Below are 26320 nucleotides of genomic sequence, written 5' to 3' on the forward strand. Positions count from 1 at the left end.
AAGACATGCACCTCCAAAAAGATTGCAGGCAAAGCGACCTCTCCAGTGCACGTAGCTCATTGAAACAGGCAATTTGTTGAGACATAGCGCCGAGGGCAAGTGCATTATCAAAATTCTAAAAACTGATACGGATATCACTTATGGTGGGCTCCATGCCTCTCAATAAGTCAGGAAAATAACAGTAATAGTTAAAAAGTCAACTATTCAATATAAGTTAAGCAGCCTGCTAGTCAGCAATTCTTAAGCCACATTCCAATGGGCTTCACCACTGACGATACTATGGCGAAAAAAGCCTAAAACTGCAGAACATCTTAGACAAAGTGGCCCAAATCGCAGGCAGATAGTCCTGTATTTCCTCTAGGCCCTATGAGATGACTCTTAACCAAGTGGCCTAATTTCATGCGTTATTTGAACCTTTTACACGGTAAGCGTCAGCGCCATGGTGACCAAGCAGTAAAGCCTGGCCCGCATGAGGCGTGGAACGCGCATGGCCCAATCGCCAAACCTGAACTATTATGGGTGCCTACTTGCCCATGATAGTGCAAGTTCAGTGGCACGGCCACGTGCAAGAAATTCTCAGTGCTGGCCAGGATGAGCATTGAAATGCGTTGCCGCCCCTATGCGCCTGTCACTGCACGCCTGGTCTTTTGCCCATGTCGCGGAACAAAAAAAAAAAAAAACCTTGTGGCATGGTTGCACTGAAGGATTGCCAACACGCCAAACGCCGAGATACAAGCTCCATGCAATAGCATCAGATTTCTATAGCAACGCGATAGCTCATGTTATTTCTGCTGTTGGTTTAACCGCTCGACTGATGATGCTGTGATTTGCAGGCCCGGTTGAAGCTGTCCGATACTTCATCTAGCAGCTGGAGTGGCGGAAAAGCTTGCGCGCGCGATTTCACAGAGACTACTTTCACCCTTCGAAATTCCAGTTCATTAGAACCCTGAAACTGCGAAATTTAAGCCACAGGGGACAAGAAAAAGGCAGACAACAAACTAAGCCTTGGAGCCAGCCTAAGCAGTATCGTCGTTTCATTTTCGAGACTACGGTTTGCCATGGAATTTGGGATCTGCACGATGCTTGCAGCGCGGCGAAACCCATATGTAAGGGATAAGTGGGCTATGCCTCATGGAGAATGTTGCACCGCTGCACAGCCAGCTAGTCAGGCTTACCAAGGAAGTATGAAGGGTCGGTCCTCTCGCGTTTTAGTTCCAAGCTACCGCTCTTCGTTTCGAGAACAGTATTTTAGAGTTTTGCCAACAAATGCGCCGCACCGTATCGCTACGACCGCAACTTCCGAAGTCACTTTGCCAACAGACATCTGGCAACAGTACAGTGCTCGACATTCCGTACTGTACATGACGGTAGCCTTTTTCACAGAACACATTTATTCAAAGAACTGCACAATGTTTATTACTAGATTTCCCCCATCCCCCTTGCTTACTTAAAGGCTGAAAGGCCTTGCAGGTATAATAAATTTCGCAGATGCATGCATGCCACTCCTAGACAGAAGATTTTACTTCATTATGGATTATGAGGTTGGTTCCAACGGATGATTATGGCTTTCCCAATTAAACACATCAGGCTCCTTTTAACAGACTTTCCACAATGAGCTCTGTACAGTGAAAATCTAGGCCATTCTAGCACTTTGCGCCATATCAACAACCCATTTCAGCACTTTGTCAATGAAAGCCACAGTACACGAAAGCCCCTATAGCAAACTGAGAGACAGCTAAAAAGTTGCACCAGAGACAACTCCTCTTGGTGGACAGTGATGAAACTGCAATGACTGTCAGTGGTGTGAGCATTGGTCACCTGACCTGCAACCACACCTGGCAAGCACAGCACAACACACTGAGCTTTTTTGAACCTGCTTTTATTTTTTTTCATTTATTAACAGCGCTGCAGCCTGCCCGCCCAAGTTTAGCTCCTCCCATACCGGTGGGTTGTCCGGTAGTTTTCTAATCTCTCGCTATGTGTTGTCTCCATGTATGTGCGTTTGTATGTCTGGCACAATTGTGTGTGTCTGGTGTCTTTTTCTGTGTGTGTGTATATATATATTTATAATATATATAAACGGGTTCCTCCTCCTATTTCCCTTCCCCTGTCAAAGGGACTGGCTGGACGTGCCCGCCTCGTGTGGTCGGGATGGTGACGGCTACTCAATGGAAGGGACCGGGGGACCGAATCACGTCTGGTGGTGCGTCCAGCTCTGCCAAGGCTGCAATGCAAGGCAACACATAACACACTGTTACCATCAGTCTCACCGGCATGCAACGCAGGCCATCAAAGTACGCTGCAGACCTGATCAGTTGCTCCCTCCACAGGATATGTACACTTCAAAGAGAACAAAATCCAAGTTTGCCACACAGTAAAGTAAAAAAATTAAGGCATGCCATCAAATGACAGCCACAACTAATAGCACCAAAGGGATGTAGACAACCACATTTCCAGCAGCAGCGAGGGATATCTGCACCGGTATCCTCAACAGCAGCGCACTCAAGATGCCGCTCACAATCCTTAAATTACAATGGAGAGAGGAACACAAGAACAAGGTCAATCAAGCCTCATTGAGGGCACTAATCACAACTAACAATCACTGGCAAATGTGACAGTAAAGCCTGCAGCATTTTCCTAGGAAGCCACACATGACCTTTACGCAGTGTGACAAAGCTAAGACGCAAGAACCAAGCCCAAGATGGCTTGTTAAGAAACAAGGTACACAATCATTACTGTGACGATGCTGAGGGGGCATTTCACAGCCTTGCTTGTCTCTGCAGTGCTGCAAGGGAGCACAATGCATGTAACCTACCTGTCTTTAACACACCTCCTTCTTAGCTGCTGCACTCTGCCTACACCACAAGGCCACACTCTCACACCACTGAACGCCTCAATCTGAGCAATTCTTTCTTCTGCATGCAGGTGTGATGAGGCAGCATGGGTTCAAATCTGACAGTAAGAAGAGATCTAACTTGCCCTTGCAGCATGGGTGCACTCTTCAGAAGACGAGACCATATGCTTGCAGTTAGGATACACCAGTGATTGCAGAGCACGAGTCTCCTGAATGTAGCGCAGGAGCTGCGCAGCCCACCTCAGCATCAACCCTCTATTCCCAAACTTTTTATGACTCATTTCTGGACGCATCAAGCATGGTTTGACAGATCAGCTCCCCTGGTTAGTACATTATGTTAACAAATGAGGTGCATGAACCTGACGTGCATATGTTGCGACCAGTGCATCTAGGGTTCCGGCAGCCAACAATACCGGCAATGACAAGCCTGCCAGAGGCCTTATTGCAGCAGCACTGAATGCCTAACACACCTTGGATGAGGGTAACAGTGAAGTGCAGAACTACTTGAACACAAAATCTGAGTTCCCAAGATCACAAGAAATCCCACACAAATGACTTCAGATAATCACACTGCATATACATGCGACACGTGCATAGAAAAAACTTACTTGCTTTTGCCTTCTTTTCCTTCCTTTTCAGGAAATTTGAAAGCCAACTTAACAGAAATAATTCTTCTGTTACGACATTCAAAGCCAAGTGGGGATTTAAATTAATAAGGTTCTACTGTATTGTGAGCCTTGCAGAACGATGCATTTCAACAGTAAGCTTTTTGATAGTGGGAACTCCCACAGAACAAGGAAGTAGCTACGTATGATGGTGTTGAGACAACCAACGAGCCGAGCGGTAAAATCTCTTCAATTATGCCTCATATGATGCAGTTTACTACCATGAACAAAAAAGAGACCAGAATGTGCATGCAGTGACTGAGGCGCATGATAGCCCTATCTACCAATTTTTCGAAACTACCGTAATTACGCACACAATTTGCGCACCCCTAATTTATCACCAAGATTTATCAAAAAAACTTTTACTCTCATATTTTAAGCTCCCTGGTGTGGCAGACCACCAGCATGCATGACCACGCCACCATGTGCAATTGCAAAAAGTGTGAGTAGCGAGGGGATGAACTGCATGCAGTTTACCCAGCTTGCTCGCGCTGGCGGTTACTTTCCTAGATGAACAGCTGCGAGAGCAAACTTCTGGCAACCTCCAGTACACGTCAGAATGCAAAACTACTTACCCGTTTCCCATTCAGTTTGCCGCTAGTCAGCTGGGCTGCATGCGAGGGCACTGTTTTATCACCTTTTTGTCTCTGTCTGCGTCTCACTGCTGTCTTTGAAATTGCACCGCTGCGTGTTTTTTATGTGAGCTGCACATGTGCTCTCAAGCCATCCCACGGGAGGGGAGGGGCGGGAGGGGTTATGAGTCATATTTGGCGTCAACGTTTTTTCTGGGGGGGCCAGCGAAGGGTACGAGTTGGTCTACACACAGGAGGCAATATACAGCATATATTGAATGTTATGACCTTTGTAGAGATTTTTCGGCCTTGTTCGCAAATTCTTAACATAATTTGCACACCGCCTTTTTGAAGCCTTCATTTATGGGGGGAGCCTTGTCTTGAAAAAAAAAAAAAAAATTATTAATGAAGTCACAGTTAAGAAATGTTCAGGGAACATGTATATTTGTGTGCCGATTCTAAAAATGTCATTTAATTTAATGTAAAACAATTCCTTGAGCATTTATTATGCATGTGTTTTGTGAAGAGCTTTGAAAAAAAATTTGTTGTGGGAAACTTGCTTAATTGTATGCCACTGGGTTCTCTTGACGTCAAGGAATGCAATAAGGGTAAAATTGTCTTCCTACCTATAATAGAACTTAAAGGGGCCATGACATGGTCGTTCTTCACATTGCAGTTTTCTGCTTCAGTAACTAATGTAAGAGCTTATGATTCAATTTCCGAAATTTGGCTGCCCTGGACACGCTGTATTTTCCAAAAAATACGTTCGAAATTGAGATCGGGAGATTCCTCCCATCGGCAGCGGCCGCCATATTGAAAGCTCTCGTGACGTCACTAGCACATGCACGGAGCAACGTCGTCTGCTTTCGTTGCTGCAATATGTGCAGCGAGGTCTCATTCACCCCTGTACTTTCACGGGCAATCGAAGTAGCAGTCATCCTCCATATATAAATGACCGGTACCGCAAAAGCGATAATAACAGTAACGCAGTTTTTCTTCGGTATAGGTAGCGTCCGGTCACACTACAGGCAAATGCGACGGCGATCGACGGTCGGTGGGCTGATCGGTAAGCAAATGCCGTCGCTGACGCACTGGTCTGTCACGCTAGACCGACGACGATGCCAGCACGATCAACGATCGCGTATCGTAGTAATGTTAAGAGTAACGCAGTTTTTCTTCGCTAGTGGTAGCCACGGCGACATACGCAATGTGCGTGCCCCAGCGAAGATGTGCTTTCATTCGGTGCCTGCGCATAGAACCGATCGGTGAGGCAAGCGACACTGGCAGAAAACGCCGCACGACAGTGCCGCTCGCCGCCGTCGCCTGGGCTTGCGCGGCCGAATGAAAGCTTCACGCCCGGTGAGGCGACGGCCGGAAAAACTGCGCTTGTGTACCTTATCCGTATCGAAAAAAGCGAAACAAGCAGCTACATATCATATCTTCACACTTTGTTACTAATCAGAGAGGAACTTTTGCCTTATTCTTGAATTTCGGTTGACGGTGGACCGCCGGCCCCTTTCGTGACGAGGCCTGGAGAGTACGCAGGATTCGTGTGTGCGATTTCGGCGATTGCAGAGAGCGAATTCGCCAGTTTTAGCGCCTGCAAATAGCTGTCGAGCGTAGTTTTGGCTACGGTGCCCTCAAAGCGAGGACTGCCTACATCACAGGACGCGAGTACAATAAGAGGGAAGTGCCGATATATGTGACCCGGTCTGCATAGCATATGCAGAAGGCAGCCGGCAGCAGCTGTTTGCGTCGACTGTGGACAACAAATCTGGTTGTTTTCATTAATTCAAGTAATGTCCGAACATATTTTTAGCTAAACCGATCTAAAATTAAATTTTGGTGACATAAGAGAAAGCAGATACAATTAGTGGAAAGCGCCGGTATCCTACGGGAAGCGTTTCCCAAGCAGGCGATATAGCATCATCGGCGCTTATTGCAGGGTTATCATGGTGCGTAAATGAGTAAAAGTGCAATTTGTGAGCAAGAGTACGTAATATTTAAGACAAGGATAACCCATCTGGCGTTTTATGCCACGCAAATGAGCAGTACTGTTTGCGCACAGCCATGTAAACAACCTCAGCGCGGGGCTGCAGTTGTCGTAATCGTCGCACTCCTGGGGCACAATGCGCACGCACAGCAAAATGCTGTACTATTATTTCGAAGCACTCATTTAGACGGCAGTGACTATTCATCGGTGCGGGCAGTGAAAGCATTTGAGTCGCGTAGGGTTTTGCAAGCGGCTTGGTTCCTGCAAAAGGGTTCTCGAAGGAAAGGTATGTTCGACTTACAAAGGCGTACATGCAGCGCGGAAGTCGTCGCACTCGGCACTTTTCTCTGCTCCTTTCGTGCCTCAAAGTTACTGTAGTGCACCTTTTGATAATTTGAGTTTAATTATCGAGCGATGAATAGCGGACAAGAACTTGGGGGAATTGTAATCTAACATGTTGGGAATTAAAGGCGATAAGCAGGGTATGCGTGAAAATAGGCTGTCATGGCCCCTTTAAGATATATGGTTTCGAAGTTGGCGCTTCAGCAATGCAAAGAAAACTGTCGTTCCTGAAGTGGCAGCTTCAGTACCCTACAACTCAAGTTCTATGATAGCCAAGATAATTATTTTACCCTTATTGCATTCCTTGGTATTAAGAGAACCCAATGGCATACATACATTATCCCGAGTTTCCTGCAACAAATTTTCTTCAAAGCTGCTCACAAAATACTTGCATAAAAATTACTTAAGTCTGCAAATTGAGTAAGTAAACATGGTACTTTGTGCGGAACTGAAACCAAGATGAGTTGCTTCCTTCTATGGTTGCGAAACCAAGGGCAACCCAGCTGATGCACAATAATTGCTGATTTTGTCTTTCAGGGACTAGTCTGTGCTCATGTGAACAGCAGCTGCTGCAGTGCTGCATAGTGCAAGAATCCTTTGCTGTTTGAGCGGACCTCTGCTTGTCCAATGCGAGCATGCACGATGCTGAGCAGCTATTACAATTACAAATTCTACACTTCATAAAATCAAGGTAAGCTACAGAGACACATTCTAGTGCAATTTGCGTTGTTTTTACACCCATTCAACATCTGGGGCATGTGCACCTGCCCAGATGGGCAAAAGAAACCCACCAGCTTGGCGGTGGCCACGTGGGCATGGTGCGGTGGCTGCTGCTGTGGGTGGTGAGGGTGGTGGCCAGCATGGTGGTGCAAGGAGTCACCAGGTGCGCTGCCCATTAGCTTGTGCGGGGACCAGGGTGTTGCCTCCTGCCATGAACAATAAGCAGCACTTGCATGTCCATCCAGCAGATGGTCCTGTAGCTCCAATTTTTTTTTTAACACCTGTGAGCAGTAGCACTGCAGAGCAACCTGGCAAGCTCCACTGCTGTTTATCATAAGGTCACTCTCACAATGCTTGCCAGCAGGCTGGCTCACCTCTGAAGCCTGTTGTTTTCTGAACATGCAATGCTGAAACAGATTTAACTCTAGATTGAGAGTTCAAGTTTGTGGAAATGGAACAATAAACTAATCAACCTGCAATCTCTGATATCATCCTCGAGCCAAATTCTTTCAGTCACAGCACTATGAAGCCTATCATGTCATGCATACATACAGACATACACTGCACTGCGGGAAACTTCTATCCAGGTCAGTGCTGATCCAGTTGCTGCCAGTGGTTTCAGTAACCACAACCCTTGGCAGTGTCTGTGCTCCCTGCGGAGAACAGCATGTCTCCCCATTTTGTGCGCTGAAAACAGTGATAGGCAAAGTGGCCTCTGTCGCCTCTGTGCGGAGACCCAACTGATCGAGGTTGATGGCATGATGCACAAAATTTAAGTGTTATGTTACAAAGTGCCTCCATTTGAATGGCAACAATGCACGCCAAATCCACGATGAAATGAAAGCTGTCTATGGGGATGAAAGCCCATCACATGAGATGGCTGTGAGGTGGAAGAGGAACTTTCAAAGTGGTCACATGTCCCTGACAGAAGAGTCACGAGTAGGCAGACCCTCAATCAAAGATGATCTTGCCATGGTGAAGAAAGTGGAGGCCGTTATCCTCGACGACAGAAGATCGACCATGGAAAGAGTGATGGTGGAGACTGGACTAAGTTACGGAACTGCGTGGAGGATTATTCATGAGGAACTGCACATGAATAAGGTGTCTGCACGTGGGGTACCTCACTTGTTGACACCTCTTCAAATGCAATCTTGCCATGACTTTTCCCAGAAGAATTTAGCTAAGCTGGAGCGAAATGAAATTTTTTTGCTCCCCCTTATTCCATCTTATTTGCCTGATCTTGCACTAAGCGACTTCTTCCTCTTTCCAGAGATGAAGAAACCACTTCGTGGCTGGCGATTTGATGACAGAGAGGATGTCATTTTCGAAGTGGAACAGTGGTTTTCGAGCAAAGAGGGCTTGAAACAGGTGAGCAAACGCTGGAAAAAATTGACTCTGCAGGGAGACTATGTAGAGAAGAACAAACTTTGACCACTGCAAGTGACTATTGTATGTTCTTTATATCATGGTGAGAATTAAAACTTTTGGGTACCCCCTCGAATGTCTGTTTTGTGGAACAGAATAAAAGCAGTTTTTTAAAATATAACTTGTTTAGGAGCCTTACTTCTCTAACGAGAGTAAAAACAGTCATCATAACTACATTTTTTTCTAGTAGTAAGCTAGGGTAGAACAAGATGTGCTTATCATAAAATCGTGAGAAATGCTGTTTCCTTAGTTTCTCTAGTTCTTTGCATAGCTCGCATGTCAGTTTTTCTTGTTCTGCTGGTATGAAGCTTTGTGAGGCGTGTTACCAATGCAAACATACTTTAATGCTTCTAAGATAGGCTTTACTAGACAAAAATTGTATACTTTACTGTTCCGTGTATACTGCCAATTATTCCTTAGTTTACAGTGTACCAGCTTTATGCAGTTTTTTCAGGGCATATTCACTTGTTTGATTTCCTTATGATGGAACCACTATTTGCACCTCACCAAAAACCCAGAATTTTAAGCACAGCTATGACACATTAATGCATAGAAGAGCTTTCATCACAGTGATGCACCTCACAGCACCCCTCCTCTCTATACCAACCAAGAAAGCAGTGCCTCACTAGGCTCTGCAGCTGGACTGGCTTTTCAGCACAAAGTTTAGCAATGGGGCCTCAGTTCAGGTCAGAAAGGCAGCACTGGCTTGAAGATACACACATGTTCTTACTTTTAAATCACATTTCTTGACCACAACCAAGTATTAGGTGAAAGAATATTATTAAAAGCTCATTAATTCAAACTGACGCCCGGGTGCCGGCACCAGCCCTTTGTATTTCAATAGGGGAAAATTCCTGATAATTCGAACAAGTTTGCATCCACTACAGTTAATTCTAACAAGGAGCGACACCGCTCCTAGCAGACAGAAGTTGACCCATAGTGAGTAAACCATGCTCCAAATTTACTAGAAATGTAAAAGTCGAGTGCACGAGGCTCGCGGAGCCCGCGGTTCAGTGCGTGCTGTAGCAGGTTTTCGCTGCCGAAGCAAGTCGCCCACCACTGATGCTTCGGCACAAGCCGTTCGAAGTTTTCGTTGTGCCACGGTCACATCATCACGTGGTGTACACAACGCAGTTCGGCGGTTCGGCCACTGCAGTCGTGCTTATTGGTGGTGCCGCGAGCTACATGGACAGCAGTGTGGAGATGTTGGAGCCTTTGAGTTGGTTTGGTTTATGGGAGTTTAACGTCCCAAAGCGACTAAGGCTATGAGAGACGCCGTAGTGAAGGGCTCCGGGAATTTCGGAGCCTTTGAGTGATGAAGATATAATTGAGGCTGCATGCTCTCAGCAGATGCCGCATGGCTCACGTGCGGTGAGAACAGCCGACACTGATGAGTCTCGACGGCGGCAACGAGACTATGCCACCGCCAAGTGCACATGAAGTAGCGTCGGTGCTCGATGTTGCAGCACGCCACTTGTCTGTCAGTGAGAACTCTGACGTTGCGCATAAGCTGCAGATGATGCTGATGGAGTCTCGGCAGAAGAAACGCAAGCAAATGCACTTCACTGATTACTTTAATTTCGACAACCCTTCCCCGTACATAGACATGTTTTGGAGCATAAATAGCGTCAAATATTCCAGCACTAAAGCTCGCTGCTCACGCGGATGCATTCCAGTACTTGTTTCTGGAGCATAACTGGCCGATCAATTAATTTCATTTGCCATTAGGACCGCATGGATTTAATTCTCAGAATCACTTGCCACAAACGTGCAGTAGCGCCTAGCTCGCAATAATGAGTCTAGATGTGACTGCTTCGGGTTCTGCACTCGTTGGAGGGGGGGTAATGACCGCTAATTCTAGCGCACATTCGATAATTCGAACTTCACTTAATTCGAAGAATTTTTCCGGTCTCCTTCGAGTTCGAATTAACAAGCTTTTACTGCATCAGCATATTAAGACACTAGTGCACGACTGTGAAAAATTATGTTGCTTGAGTGAACCCGGTGACAGAGCGCACGAAGGTGATATCATGTGGGTAGGAGCAGTGGAAAATGTACTTAGTAGTCTTGCCCTAATTGGATCAACTCGGACGTTTTAAAATTACTCGCTTGCATGTCTCCCAACTTTAATATTGATATACAATGAGCATGACACAGAGCTGGACAGCACACTTCCTATCGAGTGCACTTTAACAACAAGTGGGCAGCAAAGCATTGCACAATGCAACACCACTTTAATGTACGAACTGTCTCCATAAGATGTTTCCCACATGTACCCTGGAGGTGCATTTAGAGAGATAGCATTCAACTGTATAGAGCATGTAAACTGGAGGCATCTAAACAGAGCAAGAAACTGGCTAAGAAACTGAACAGTTGTTAGCACTCATTTCCTTTTCAACCCCTGTAATATGAAACAGCTTACAGAGAACACTGGAACCAGTGAAACTGCGGAGAATGCAAGAACTCCTGCGGCATTTTTGTAGTGACCAGTTTCAACCCATAGATTTTTCATTTATTCTAAACTAGCAGCTGCAACTGTCAGGCCACAAGGGCAAGAAAAAAAAAAAGAACATGACAGAAACAAAAGCCTTGAAAGCCAGCCTAGCGTAACTGCCTTGTACAGCGTGCCTGTGCAGTTTCTTGCAGCATGGCTTCGTTTGGTCAGTATTCATGGTCCCATCGTAGGGCTCACAGTGCAATGAATCCAATATGCTTCACAAAACTAAAGCCGTTTTCAGTGGCCAGAGTTCAGCTAAAAACAGCCCCATCCCAATGCCCATAGCAGACCTGAACAAGCCAGCCCATCATTTCTGGTTGTTGACGAGTTCAGCTTATTGTGTGTTTTCTGGGACTCTGTTCAGTTTAAGAAGAGAAGGGCTCGTCCAAAGCATTTTTTTTTGTTTGCAGACAAATTTCAGCACAGGTACTAGATGACCATCTTGGTACCATTTTGGGGAAAAAAAGTATACGTTAAGGGGTTAATGATCACCTGGGGCTCAAATTACAAGCCTGACATCACCGGCATTGTGCAAGAATTCAAATGTCTGTGCACCAAAATTAACAGCTGCAGTGGCACTTGCACCCAGGTGGCTCACCTGGTGGGGTGCCTCGGCGGCCACCCTGTTGGAGAAGAGCTGCGCAGCTCCTCCAAGCATGGCACCAGTTGCTCCGCCTGGGAAGCCATTGAGGAAAGGAGGGCAGCTGCCCAGGCCGCCCGCATTCAAAGCTGGTTGCTGGGGCTGCTGTAGTAGCACAAGGAACAAACACACCTCAGTTAGCCCCGAACTCTGCAGGGCATGGTTCACTCCACACTTCTCTGCCTCACCACAACCTCTTCTCTCAAGCCATTACAGCTCTCAACTTGCCATAGCCACTCAGCACAGAGCAATTCAGGTAGCCCTGCAGATCCCATTTTGCATCCTGCTTTCAGAAGGCTGCAACTGATAATGGCCACTTGGTGTGCACGTGGTAAACATGCACACTGCCAGCTGACCAAAGGCAGCAGCTGCAGTGATGCCTGTTTAATTACAGAACAAGCTTCCTACATGAAGCAAGCAAGGGTCATTGTCGTTTCGTAGCAAAAAAACAATCGCCAGTCATCAAGGAGGAGGAACAAATGCAGTGAAATGCCACCAAGTTAACATATGTGAATAATAACAATAACAAAACCTGTATGCTGTATATACTCGCGTAATGCACCCAATTTTTTTCTGCTTGTGATGACCGCTCCCCACCACCTTTATTCACCCCAGTACACACACCTCGCTATGCCTCGCAGACATTCGTTACCAGATTCTAGCCTCCTCGGTATGTGGCACCTTTTGCCTATCAGACCAGAAACATGTGCTCTGATGACGTAGGCCGGGAGAGATCTATTAAAGAGCACCTTGATCATTTTATTACAACAAGAAGTTAATTTAAGTAATTAATGCACAAATGGCCAAACAAACCTGGACTTGTAGAAACAAGCCCTACAAGCAACACAAGTTAAATTTGAAATAGACAAAAACGAAGTGGAAATTTACTCCTAAAAGCTGGGCTATCATGTCATCTTTGGTTTGTTGCACTAGGTTTTGAGCGAGAGGGCGCTGCATCATGTGGTCTGGGTGTTCACAGAAGCAATGGTTTCTGATCAGTAAAGAGGCCTACTTAATCACATCGCTGTCTTAAGCGAGTGACTAGCAGATGGCAAGATGGTGCTTTCCAATCTACACAGGCATGTAATACAGTGCAGCAATGCTTCAAAAGGTACACTGCTAAGCCAGTACCACAGTCTCCCCGCACCTGGCTTCCGTACTTATTTTTTCCTTAGGCCAAGTGTAACTTTGGACTCGATGGTCAGCTTGCTGTGGCATGCATGTCAAGGGTACTCACGTTTTTTGCTTAAAACTGAATTTTGAACATTGAATCACACGCACACACACTCACGTGCACAACGCACACACTCGGGTAGTGAGATTGCCCTATTTTATTGTTTTAAAATATTCAGTCATCACCTATTGCTTTTTTTTTTCGAAAGGCAATGGCAAACACCATAATTCTGTTCGGCCACGTTTACTAGAGGACTTGCTTGATGTAGTGATCAGCCAACGGCGACAGCAGCGTCCGGCTGAGCCAACGGTCCTGAGCATTCTGCTTTGCTCTACAGCCCACCGCTTCATCTTCCTTACGCGAGCTTAGGCAGTGGCGCTACAGCCTTAACTCATCGGAGGGCCTTTTCTTTGTCTTCAAAAGTGAAGAGGTGGACAGTGTGTCCCAACTTGCGCAGCGGAGGACCGCACCCTAGTCACAAAGGCCATGCGACTGCTTCTGAACATGGTCGCAAGGCTGGAATATTAAGGAACATGCGACCGTCCTGTGACTGGCGCTTTTCCGCCAAAACGATGGCGCAACCCCCGCGCCTCCCAAGTGTGAATTTGTGAGTCACGGAGGTTGCATGACCGTTAAATCAGAAAGCGAAAGTCACCAGGGTAGCTGTACATACGTTTCCAGATTTTCCAGCCTTTTAACACCGAGTCGCAAGTTGCCAAGCATATTTTTTGGCGATATCCTGTTTCGATAATGCACCGGCATCGACTTCACACATGGTTTAAAACTCCTCATGAGGTGTTTTGGCGTGAAAATAACCGCAGATGGATGACACTTCTAAATCACTACACAGTGTCCCGCCGCCTAGTTTGGCCACTATGGCTGCAACCAATCACATGGAATGTGATGCGAAGGGCGCTGGAAAACTGAGACAAAGACATGCAGCATACATCACTGAAAGCCCCACTTTGTTTCGGGCATGTCGTGCTTTCGTGCATGACTGCGTCGTTTCGCAGTCATGCACAGAAGCACGACATGCGTGGAACAAAATCTCACCGCTGATCCCGTCATCCATCACTCAACAACTAAAGCTATCACAGCAAGCCACCGCAGCCTTCGACACTGGTGAAAACAAAGTACAGGCGAGTATATACCTCAGTGGTCCTGTAGGTAGTTTCATATTCGGAGTGCCAGAGACACTGCAAGGTGCCTGTTTTGCTCACTACTATTTGCTCACTGGATGCGTCACAAGGTATCCTGGGATGCAGTTCCATCCATACTACTAACAACAAGTGCACAGCAGACCTCAATGGAGCACAACAGCAGTTCTGCAAATATTCTACCTCTATTTGAACACAATGGCCTCAAGGTCAAAACGTCGACATTTAAATGATGTGACCTGCGATGTTCACCCACCAGCAATCTGAACCTGCGGTAGGGAAAAGTTTTCCAACTTTGAATCCAAATCACTCGGCAATAAATGAGCCTCTTGCTGCTGGACAAGTGAGAACACAGCCATGCAATGTCGAACTGTTGGGTTTTGTTTACAAAAATTCGGTGAACAAGATCCTCAGTGTCCCTTTAATGCTAAAAAGAGTGGTTAACCTCAGAACGGTCAACACCTAGCCCTGTAGTTTTGGTTCACCTCATCATGCAGGGGAAAAAATGAATACAGTTAAACTTCGATGTTACAAACTTCAATGTAACGAGGACTAATCGAGGAGTGTAGTCGTCACCGAATGTAACGTGCTGCCTGTGCTTGAAGCCAGCATGCTCCATTTATCACGTTTAGATGCCCAAAGCTTGGTAAAATGAGTGAAAGAGTCAGTGCCGTTGGCACACCTGTCAGCTGTAAAACCCATCGCACGCTCCACACCTGACAACCTCGCTTCTCACTCAAGATGATGTGCGTACGTGAAAAAAGATGCACACTCATGCTTACGGCAGAAAATATGAGATGATTTCATTTCACTGGTTGGTGATTGAAGGACACTCTTCGCAATCTCGCCAACATGGAGAAATAGAGAAAAAGCAAAGAGGGGGGGGGGGGGGGGGGGGGGGGGGCAGACGGTGTGGCCCACCACACGAGGCCGCCCTGACGGCCATGAGGTAGCAGCTGTTGCAGCGGCAGCAGAACACGTTGTGTCGCCAGTGCACTTGGGGCACTTACAATAGAATGATGATGACAGGAAAACAAAAACTCGGGACGGGAGTACCGTTCCCGTCACCCATGAGATGGTCAGTGCGATGACAAGCTGAGGTGGCTCACGAGCTCACAACATAATATACGCGTATCGCAGCTGCTGCTGGCGAAGAAAGGGCAGAAGTAAACAACTACTTTAATCACAAATAAAGGTTTTTCCCGTGAGCCATCAGCAATGCGTTTTTGCAAGAACGTTAGTATGAGAGAAGACGAATTTCTATGTAGCGAAATTTCTGTATTACGGAATAAACTGCAGATTTTCACAGACTTCGTTAAATCGAGGTTTAGTTGTACAAAACCTTTTTACCACGCCCATGACAATAGTTTTTCCAGGCAATGACAGTTTTCAACCTAATATGCAGAAAAGCAAACTCATTCTTATCAGGCTGCAAAATCGAAGAACAAGTCGTTCCCAGACAAGACGTGGTTACTGCGCCTCTGGTGTTTCCACAATGATTAACCTTCAGTGTTGTTGCTAGCTCGTAACAAAACCCACTGAACTTCCATCACTTTCCGGTGCATACTTTCACAATTTCTACCAGAGTCGACTTCAAGACTGCGCTCACTTCCTTTGTACCCAGCAAAGCATAGTCAACCAATAACTACCCCATTATCATGTGATCATAGACTGCCAACTGGTGAAAGACCGTAAGAAATGCAAAGTGGCCAACAAGCTGGGAGCCTTTTGCCCGTTTAGGGCCAAAGTGAAACTCGCTTGCATTGAACACATGATGACGGATCGCAAGTAGCACACGCCAACACTGAGCTCCTCTTTAGGTCATGTTCTTCAAGTAACCAAAAACAACTTTTATTGGCAATTTATTATTGTGCATTCTTTCCTCACTTTCACACTTTGGTCAGCGTTTCTCATCAAAACAAAGGAAAAGCCAGAAATGCAAGCATTCAGATGGGGTCAAAATTCCACCAGTAGAGCCCATAGCTAACAGAAGACAGAAGGTAGAAATTTGGAGGGATTCACCCACAATTCAAAAGGGCCATATGTGTAGATTTGTTTTTAAGACTGATATAACACATGAATCCCAAGTTTGCAAAAAAGTGCGAATATACCATGAATGCACCTGGACGTTTGCTTACTAGTAAGTCAAGCCCCATTTCTAGAAGTACCCTGAAATTTTTTAAGGTTATTAAGTGGTGCATTGAACATAAAATTTGCAAGCTTCCGACTTTGGCGAGCCTTCAACTGAAGGAATATGGCGAAGCAATGAATTTAGCGGCCTTACACTGACCGTGTTGAAATTTGGGATGGCGAGGCGAGTTGGTACGCCAGGTCGTGTTTGGTCACTGCTGCAGGCATACCTTCTTTGGTCCCGATTATAGGTCGACCCCCCTTGTTTCGGACAATATTTCTGTAAAAAAAGGTCCACCAATATTCGAATGAATACGCTATACCTGTGATGGAAGCAGATTTTCAGGAATGCCAAAACGTGAAGACCCAGTATTTGGATTCATTTTTGGTCCCAAAGAAAAGATCCTAACAATCTTCATTTAAAGCAAGTTAAGCGTTACAGGCTCACACATGGTCATCGTGGTCAGTGAAACAAGAGTTGTCTGGTGCTGGATGAATGGAGTTTTTGTGCCTGTCAGCCCCTTTCATGACGCTACATTCAGTCACAGTGTGCTATGCATTGTCTGCGAACAAAATGCTGCCACCCAGTAGGAAGAATCCTTGTGCAGCAAATTAAAAAAAAAAAAAACACGATGTAAGCCCAGTGAGCAGTGGGATGGGAAGTTGAAGTGAGCAGCTTCATGCTGCTACAGTAGCTGACCGATTTTTCGGACTCCAATAATTCAGACTTCGCTGAGGAACCATAGCGCACCTCATAGGAATGTGTACGTTTTCACGACCGATATTTCGGACTTTGTGGGGTCTAAAAATTGTGCAGACTAAAACAGACGCCAACAATACTATGGAGATCGCTTTTCAACCAAAAGTTTGTTGTTTTGACCTAGTATAGACGCATGGGCATCACTGTTGCAACTAACTCGTCCTCCACCGCTGTGAAAGGCGTCATCTTGGATTTAAAGGGAATCGGCGGGCGGCAGGTGCCGACGGAGTGAATCGGACGGACTGGCTTGGATAGGTTTCGCTATTTGTTCTCCAGCATTGCCATTCGAGATAATGGGATGCTTTCCGTTGCCATCAAGATTGCCTACAAAGAATGCGCAGTTGCATTGAAAATGGTGTAATAGGACAGCGGGACAGCTGCAGCGTCTGCCGCGGCTTGGGCAACGCCACCCGTGGTGCGGGGCAGCAAACGTGGTGATGGGCGGGAGGCAGGGAGGGGGGGGTGGTGCATTTGGAGGCGCTGGCTTCTGCTCAGGACTTCCCGTGGGTTACCTCTCTGTCGTCACCCATGCAAACTGACTGTCCTTGCTTTGCGTGGCAGGTGCATGCGTTCGTTGCATGACTTGCGGCTGCGTCACACTGTTTGGCATCGTGACATGAGAGGGTGCGGAGATGACAAACACATGACATGGCTCACATACTGCCTAATATTATCGCTTGCAGGCGGAACTTGGGGAGCGGCAATTTTCACGATTTTGAAAGCTGGTTTTTCGCAGAAAAGTTATTTGTTTGAAGTTCACAGATTTCTAAGACTGTTTGATTACTCGGACCATTTTCTGGGTCCCATCAAGTCTGACAAATCGGTCAGCGACTGTATTTACTTCAATAGCCGGGCACACAACGGAACAGCACACTCCTCGGACAAAAGTACTTCAGGGGTTCTTTCTCATGTTGGTCATGTATATGTGAACTTGTCTGACCAGACTCATTGAATTACCTCTAAAAGCATACATTGCCCTGCTGGAGCAACCTGGTGACCCTACTCGCACAGCTACAATTACTCACAAAACAAAACTAGTTTTATTTAAATGTGTATTACATTAGTTCTATGAGATGTTGCATCAAGCCAGAAACAAAGTGCACCTGCCACTATATATAAAAATGTAGCACAGGAGACTAAAACATAAAAATTGACTTCTCTTAGCCAAGTACAGTAGAACCCCTGTACAGTTGCTCGGACCAGTAAAAATCTTTACTACAACAGTTGTTGGTGCTTCTGTGCTCTACAATAGCTGTCCGGTAATTAGGCTACTTGCTGAACACGTAGTGTTGGTCTAGAAAATCATCTCATTATGTACTAATCATCTATTTTTAGCTATTACATTTCATGTCATGTTTTCAATTTCATCCAAGTTTTGAAGAAGTACCATTTCTGCACGGATATAACATGGCCATGAATAGTGAGGGGGGAGTTTGAGTCCACATAGAAACAATACCTTTGTGTGAACATGGTATCGCCTTCCACTGCTACAGTGTCTTAAGAGGCAATTGTCAAGATATGCATGCAACAAAACTGCAGAGGCGCCGCAGCACCTCTGCTTTTTGCCACTGCTGCTTTGTATTGCCCAGTTAGCCCTTTTCATTGCTTCCCTACTTCTCTCCGCTCTTTTACTGTCTTCTTTCGTGTTCACGGCCAGCCCTTTTTCCACTCCCCTGTCTTTGAGAAGTTGGCGTCTCCTGGCAGCACACGAGCCTGGTGGCTAAGCCATCTAAAAAAAATGCCTTTTACTGTTTTCCAATATATGTCCTAGTCTGCATGCGTGCCGCGCTGTCACCATTCCGTGGGATGCACGTTGCCACGGCAAAACACTCTTTACTATAATTGTTTCTTTATTAATGATGTCTTTACCATAAACAAGCCCACACACACCAAGTGTCGCAGCTAAATGCAACCAAGCTTTTAAAAAAAGACTGTTCTAGACCAGTGAAACAAACTGAAGGTTGTTCAGAGTCTTGTGGCCTAGTCTGCAGTATTTTTCAGTCCTTCAAAGTTTAATAGTAAAGACTAATTAGCTAACTTCTAAATTTATGGCTTCGAGAACAATGTCTCGAAAACAGCTAGCAGCGCTGTTTCCACAAAGGTACCATTCACATAGCTTTATCTTATTGGCTTTTAACAAAAGCTACCATGTGACCAGCTACTGGTTCACATCTCTGTCCCAGTGCGCCCACAGAGCCTCATCGGGGAGAGCACACCACAAAAAAGGTGGATTCTGTTCTCCGAGACGCATCTCTATGCGTGAGAGTTAGGCCGGGAAAAAAAACCTACTTGATGTAAACGGCACCTTGGTGCAAACATTTCATTCAGCTGTTTTTCAAGACAATCTAACTGCTGAATTGACACTTTGTTCTTACGCCAATAATTAAAGGTTAGCTACTGAGTCTTCACTAATGAATAAACTTTGGAGAACAAAAACTACTGCAGACTAGGCCAGGCGACTCAACAGATCTCAGTTCGTTTCACTGAGCTAGGACACTCCCATGTTTTTTTCAAAAACCTGGTTGTGTTTAGCTGCATACCTGGCATGTATGTATATATACAGGGTGTCCCAGCTAACCTGGACCTAGATAATAAAGAAGCCTAATGTTCTTTGGAACTTCAATCGCGTGGATGCTGTTAGGGCTTATCTTATGTTTCAGTACCAATTTTTTGCTCATCTTACTTGAATCATTAGTCGATATAAATGAATTAACTTTCTACCAGATGTACCACGCCTTTGTTAAAAATTGTGACCCGACAAAGTTGACTGACTACAAGAAGTATAAAAATATGGTTAACTCGCTGGTAAAACAAGCGAAAACCCGGTATTATGAGCAGCTATTTTCAAAAATCAGAAGCATTTTCCCAAAAAATATGGAATGAAGATAGAAACCTAACCAATCAACAGAAACCATGTGTAGACTTGCATATTACAACGCCGAATGGCATCTTGTCTGGCTGTGCAGCTACAATCGCCATGAATAACTACTTTGTTTCTTGCTCTGAATGTACCGATCTGAACACAAAACAAAAAAATAACCCTGCAACTAGTTGTGTTGACCTTGCAAATTCAACATGATCAAGTAGGTTTTTTTTCCCGGCCTAACTCTCATGCATAGAGATGCGTCTCAGAGAACAGAATCCACCTTTTTTGTGGTGTGCTCTCCCCGATGAGGCTTTGTGGGCGCACTCATCATGTTAACTCTCGTGACACCTTCCGAAGTCAAACGAATAATTAATACGTTAAAATACAATATAGCTGCTGGCTATGATAACATTTCATGTGGACCGATGAACTATGCCGCTGATTTAATACCTATTCCTCTAGCTCATATCATGAATTTTATGTTTGAGATCGGTGTGTTTCCAGACCGCTTAAAGATAGCACGCGTACATTCGATTTTTAAGGGTGGGAACAACTATGCTTTGACAACTACCGACCAATTTCAGTTCTGCTGATCTGTCCAAGCTTTTTGAAAATGCCATCAACGTCAGGATACAAAACTTTTTCGATAAATATTATGTAATCAGTAATATGCAGTATGGACTAAAAAAAAAAAACTAATTTACAGAATCAGGCCTGCTTAACATAAAGAATGAGAACAAATTTTGAACAAAGACAATATACGCTTGGACTACTTCTAGATCTGCGCAAAGCATTTGATTCTGTGTGTCACGATGTCCTCCTAGTTAAACTGAATAGGTATGTGATCTGCGGAATACCACTAGAATTAATAAAAAGCTATCTGTCAAACCGCTATCAATATGTCAGTTTTAATAAATATACATCTCCAGTTCTGCCAGTTAAAAAAGGCGTTCCACGGGGATATATTCTCGGGCCTTTGCTGTTCATAACACACATAAATGATTTATGCTCTATTCCTAATACCCCAAAACTAATCATGTATGCAGATGATGCCAACGTATTTTTCTCTAGCCATTCACTCCTGGATAATGAACATGCTGTCAGTAACTATTTGCTCCACCTGTCTACTCGGTTAAACACAAATAAATTATGCTTGAACATTGAGAAAGCGAAATATGTTTGCGCAGCTAAACAAGCCTAGGAAAACTCCCATAGAAATTTTGTTTGATGGCAAAGAAATAGCTCAAGTCAAGGCCCAAAAATTTTTAGGCATGTGGTTTGAAGAAAGCTTATCGTGGAATCCTCATGTAAACAGCCTCATAGCTGACCTTAGTAAAACAATTGGCTGCCTCTTTAAGATATGCCCACTCATCCCTCAATGGTTACGAACTGTTCTTTATCACTCACTCTTTTATTCCAAGCTTTCCTACTGTGCTTTAGTCTGGGGTACCACTACAAGTCCCATTTACAAAAGACTAATTTGCCTGCAAAAAAAAAAGGTGTTAAGGATATTTGAGCAATATCACGGCCCACTGGAATTACTGCGGACAAGGCCACTTTTCCTGAAATACAAAATGTTAAAGGCCAATCAAATTTATTATTTAAAATTGCTTCAGCAAATAAAAAAAGCGAAGCTTTACAGTGTACAAAAATCCAATGCAGCCCCAGCATGCACACTCCGTAAAGAAACTTTATGGCCGCCAAAAATAAGGACGAATTATGAACGAAAACACATTGAATATCAAACAGCTAACCTTCTAAATAAAATACAAGAATTAACAGATCTGAGTGCTAATGTCTCCAAAAACAAGCTTAGAGCTCTGCTGCTGGAAAATAACTTGTAACTCACATAGTAATCTGCCATGTTTCTGTCCCTAATTGCTATTTTTCAGGAGTGCATTATCGTTTTGGATCTTGCTGTTGTGTTTTGCTACTATGATGTTGCTATTTTGCTGTTGCTAAGTTTGCACCAACCATGTTCAGAATTTCGATATATTTGCATCTTTGTACTAAGTATTTTGTGTCGGCATGGAAGAAGTATTGTTTATTGCATACTGTTATTTTTTCGTTACATGATTTATTTAACTTTTTTCCCCTCAGTGCCGTGTGACATTTTCTTATTTCCCCCAGATTTTGGTGTGAAACTTTTTTTAAAACTATGTTAAATAACCGTTTGTGCCAAACTGTATGCGGGGCAAGAGCCATCGTCAGGCATTTTGCCTTTTGCTCTTGCTCCTCTTTCTGTATCAGAAAGGAAACAAATCAAATAAAATCAAATATAGCCCGAAATATTCAGCCGTCAGTAGGAAAGTTGTGGAGCTCCAAAAATATTGCCCAACCCAGGCACTTCCAATGGAATAGCCTTGGCGTGGTCGCTTTTATTCGGGAAAAACGAAAGCCCGCGGAGTTTAAAAATACTACGTGCCAGCGTGCTCCGTGCGCTCGAATGCGCCGCGCACTCTCATCCGTGATTTGTAAAAAACATTGCCAGAGCCGCGCCTTCTCTTTGCCTACGAGAAAGGGCAACTATATTTGCTTGGCTCCGACGTTGCCAGCAGCAGCTGGCATTGCATTGTGCATTCTGCTAGCGTGAGAGCGCAATTATTGCCGCAGAAACGGGAGCCGGCTTTCCTTCAACTGCCGCCTGAACCCATTGGCGCTTATCTTGGAACCAAGCACGACGCGAAGCTCTGTCGTGTGCAGCGCGAAAGACGCGAAGCGAGCAATGTTTTTTACAAAGCACGGGTGAGAGCGCTCCAACAGCGGCGCATTCAGGTGCACGGAGCGCGCTGTCACGTGGTATTTTTTAAACTCCGCGGGCTTTCGTTTTTCCCGATTAGAATTGGAAGTCCCTGGGTTTGACAATATTTGTGGAGCTCCACATTTCCAGCTATCTTTAAAAAGTTAATTTATCTCGCCTAATTGTTCTCAAGTAGGACGAGCAAAAAAATGGTGCAGTACCTTTAGCTAAACCTTAACAACATCCATGCGATGTCAGCTCTGAAGAAAGCCTAGGTTTCAAAATCTTTACACACAATTGTCTATCGAAGACCAAATGGGACAGCAGTTTCGCATTATCCTACCAGTGTTTTTACCACATGCAAGTTTACTACAGTGAGATTCTACTGCAACTCTGACACACAAAGACTAATGCAGTTCAAAAATACATGAAATGCTAAATCATTCAGCGGACTCCCTTTGAGGCAAACTCTAAGGCTGAGACCTCTAATAAGAGGAGCTACTCTTCAGATTCCTATGGACACAATGCAAAGTGCATTCGGCAAACACTGTCTGCAATGCTATGAGAGCATAACTGAATGGGTTAATACGTGCATACAGTGATGCTACTGGTAAAAATTTAGGGCAATTTTTGGAGCACTGAAATTTCCAATTTGGAGTAGTTGCAACGGAGGAATGTCGATGTAGGAGAGGTCTGGAGCGCAAAAATTTCTGACCAGGAGCACTTTGGAGCAATAAGACATTGATTTAGAAGCACTCTGGGTCATGTACTTTTAGTTTTCAAATCTCTTAGGTTAGCAAACAAAGCTGGAAAAGTTTGAGGGTGACAAAGGTGTGCTGCACCACCAAGTTTGTGATGATTGCCACAGAGACACTTGAAATGCTGAAGTTTTATGATGTAAATTAAAGAGGAGACACTTTTGTGAAACATGTCCCATACTTGCGAGCACAGTAGTACAAATGTGCTGATGTGTGGCTCTCCGCTTTACTTTACGAAGCTTAAGGCAAATCTCCAGATTAAAACCACTCCGGTTTTTCATTTTTGTTCTGTCATGTTTTCTTGCACACTTGTGCCTGCTTCACTCAGAAGCTATTAATCAGATTCAGTCACCTCCATATTCTTGTGAGCAAGACCAGTCTTGATCAGTCCCTGTACTGGCCGAAACATCATCAAAGACAACTCTGTCTGCAGGGTGCACAAAGCCTGCACTAACCCTGCACAATGTGTAGTGCTTCATTTCTTTAAAACGAATAGTGAAATGCAAACGCAGCAACTTCATGCAGTTGCTCCAATTTATAATGGCACAGGTCTATTATGAATGAGGGCAACACAGATGTTAACTCTTTCCTTACAGCACCACAGGCCATAGGTCATATATAACCGAAGTTTTGAACTTGCCGGCAAAAATTCAAGACTGCACTCCTGGACAAGCTGCACCATCTAGTTTGCTTCTATAACACCATCTCTTTGGTTTCAGTTTCATTTTTTTCATTTTCTAACGTGAGGAGGTGATGTGAAAAATGAAACTTTGACCGTAGTCCAGTGGCCGCTGACACAGTCATTCAATGTTTCTTTCAGGAACAGCGACGCACAGCCATTCGCGCTGGGTGGCGCAGCTGTTGGAGAGTGGGCACGAATGGCTGTGCGAGCCCTGTTTGCAGCGGCTGTTTTCCGCCTAACAAGCTCACATTCGCTTGGTATTTATGCTTTCTGGAGATTGTTATTTGGGCTTAGCATGTACGCTACTTTACTGCTTATCACCTGAAAGCTTGGCTGCGACATTGAGACACCAAAAACACTGTGCGATCGACGGTGGCCGCTAGTAAACTTTGCCAACAGCTGTTTTCTGACCAACAATTAACGCGCTTACTTTCTCTCGTTGCTTTTTATAAAACAGATTTTGGAACATGGGTCCAGTCTGTGCATTCACCTTGTGTCGCCGGTCCCCGGCTCCAGACGCACGAGAGCTATTGGCGTGCACTACTCATGTTTCTTTTTTTTTTTCTACGCCCTATTATTTCTCTCTGCTTTTGAGAATAAACTGTTGTAATGCCACGTGGTACGACGTTCCAAAAAAGAAAGTGCCGGAGATGCGCCGATGACCCTGGAGCATGGCATGTTGTGCCAACTGTGGTTGCTCGTCGCGATCGGCGTTCCTCTCATGTCAGTTCGTGCTGTGTCACGAAACTTTCGCGTGATTCTGCCAAATCTTGAATAACTCAGTACTAGCTGACAGATGACATAGCCAGTTCATTATATCAAGGTAAACCGCCGCAAAACTTCACTACATGGAGGTCTCCAATACACGCTCTTCAATGGGGGCGGCGTTGGGTAAATGAGAAACTTTGTAATATCAAGGAATTCGTTATATGGAGGTAGTGCATTTGGTTTGTATACGATGAAAGTGGTCTTATTTGCAGCTCTGGGGTCTTTGCAACTTACAGCTAAGATATTTTACCAAATGCGCCAGGAGATTTTTCATTAGGATGATGTCAGGGAGGGCCATGCCCCCTTTTCACTCATAGAATCCATTCACTACCAACAAAAAAAGAGGAGAAAAGGAAGAACTGCAAGCTCTGCTACAAGAAAAAACAACTCTGAACAAGTGTCACATGCGGCACATACCATATCTACCTCCACTTCACGCCCTCACGTGACTGCTTTCTCTAGTGGTACAACAGTCATAGTATTGCCTGACTCGAAAGGCCATGGAAACTGCAGCTCAAAATCACAAGAATGGTAGCTAAGGACATGCGCAACATTTTGTATGTTTTAATTATTCTGTAATCAAAATCTAGCTCAGTGCAGCGGCTTACTTTTTTTCGTATTCTTTTTTGTGTTACTAGCACAACAAATTTTCAAAAAGTTTTGCATACACAACTATGGCAGTTTTTTTCGTTCGGAAGCTTATTCAATAGGCTACAGTTTGATGCATACTACAATGCGCAGTGCTTGGTTTGGTTTATGGGTGTTGAACGTCCCAAAGCGACTCAGGCTATGAGAGACGCCGTAGTGAAGGGCTCCAGGAATTTCGACCACCTGGGGTTCTTTAATGTGCACTGACATCGCACAGTACACGGGCCTCTAGAATTTCGCCTCCATCGAAATTCGACCGCCGTGGCCGGGATCGACAATGCGCAGTGCGTTTAGCTCTTCTTGAAGAAGTAATTTTCATTTTAAAACACTCAAGAAACAGTCAATTTTTCGCGGTAAGGAAAGTGTTAAAATGCCCATTATGGCTATGGCACTGAGTCTCTGATAGATAGCACACCCCTGAAAGTGGTGCTCTTGCAGCGAAGATGCAGGTACCAGAAGCCTGCGAGTGGGAATGCGCCAGCAGCCGCAGTCTTTATTGTGAACATAGACGAGTAAATAAGTTTCTGCGCACAATGTAAGAATTATTGGCGTCACACATACGAAACAAAGAAAAAAAAATGTCCACACGAGCCCAGAATTGGCCTGTCTTGCCGGCACTCAGAGCTCACTGTGTGGGTACCCAGGTTACCTGGAAATCTTGCAGGAAAATTTCACCGATATATGTTCAGTAGTTTTGGCTTTATAAATTCTTATGTGCTTTACTGCTATACCAAACTTGCAGAAAGCCTGACGTGACAACAAAACATGGTAGTGTCGAAAATGTTCCCTGCACAAGGCAAGAACAATAAGCACTACACGTCGAACATTGCCTTGTCTCACAGGAACTTTCGAGCTCATAGAGAGGCTATCAGAGTTTGGTGTGCATTTTGCAGAATGGATGACAAAACAAAATACACTGTGCTACACTT

General features: G+C 44.9%; 1 protein-coding gene across 47 annotated transcripts in view; it reads right to left on the reverse strand.

Annotated features, from left to right (window-relative positions):
* Window positions 1-1863: 1863 nt before the first annotated feature.
* The window catches only part of mask (multiple ankyrin repeats single KH domain), a 174340-nt gene continuing 149883 nt past the window's right edge, over window positions 1864-26320 (reverse strand). For 22 of the 47 annotated variants that reach the window (XM_077650400.1, XM_077650398.1, XM_077650394.1 and 19 more), the window contains 3 exons: window positions 11667-11813; window positions 7218-7352; window positions 1864-2224 (listed from right to left, as the gene is read on the reverse strand). In XM_077650400.1, coding sequence (XP_077506526.1) covers window positions 2192-2224; window positions 7218-7352; window positions 11667-11813 — 315 coding nt within the window. In that variant the 3' untranslated portion in view covers window positions 1864-2191. Of the gene's footprint in view, window positions 2225-7217; window positions 7353-11666; window positions 11814-16323; window positions 16450-26320 lie in introns of all 47 variants that reach the window. The other 25 variants (XM_077650393.1, XM_077650370.1, XM_077650380.1 and 22 more) reach the window with 2 other exon arrangements.

Source organism: Amblyomma americanum, chromosome 1 (assembly GCF_052857255.1).
Source record: "Amblyomma americanum isolate KBUSLIRL-KWMA chromosome 1, ASM5285725v1, whole genome shotgun sequence".
NCBI classification, from domain to species: domain Eukaryota; kingdom Metazoa; phylum Arthropoda; class Arachnida; order Ixodida; family Ixodidae; genus Amblyomma; species Amblyomma americanum.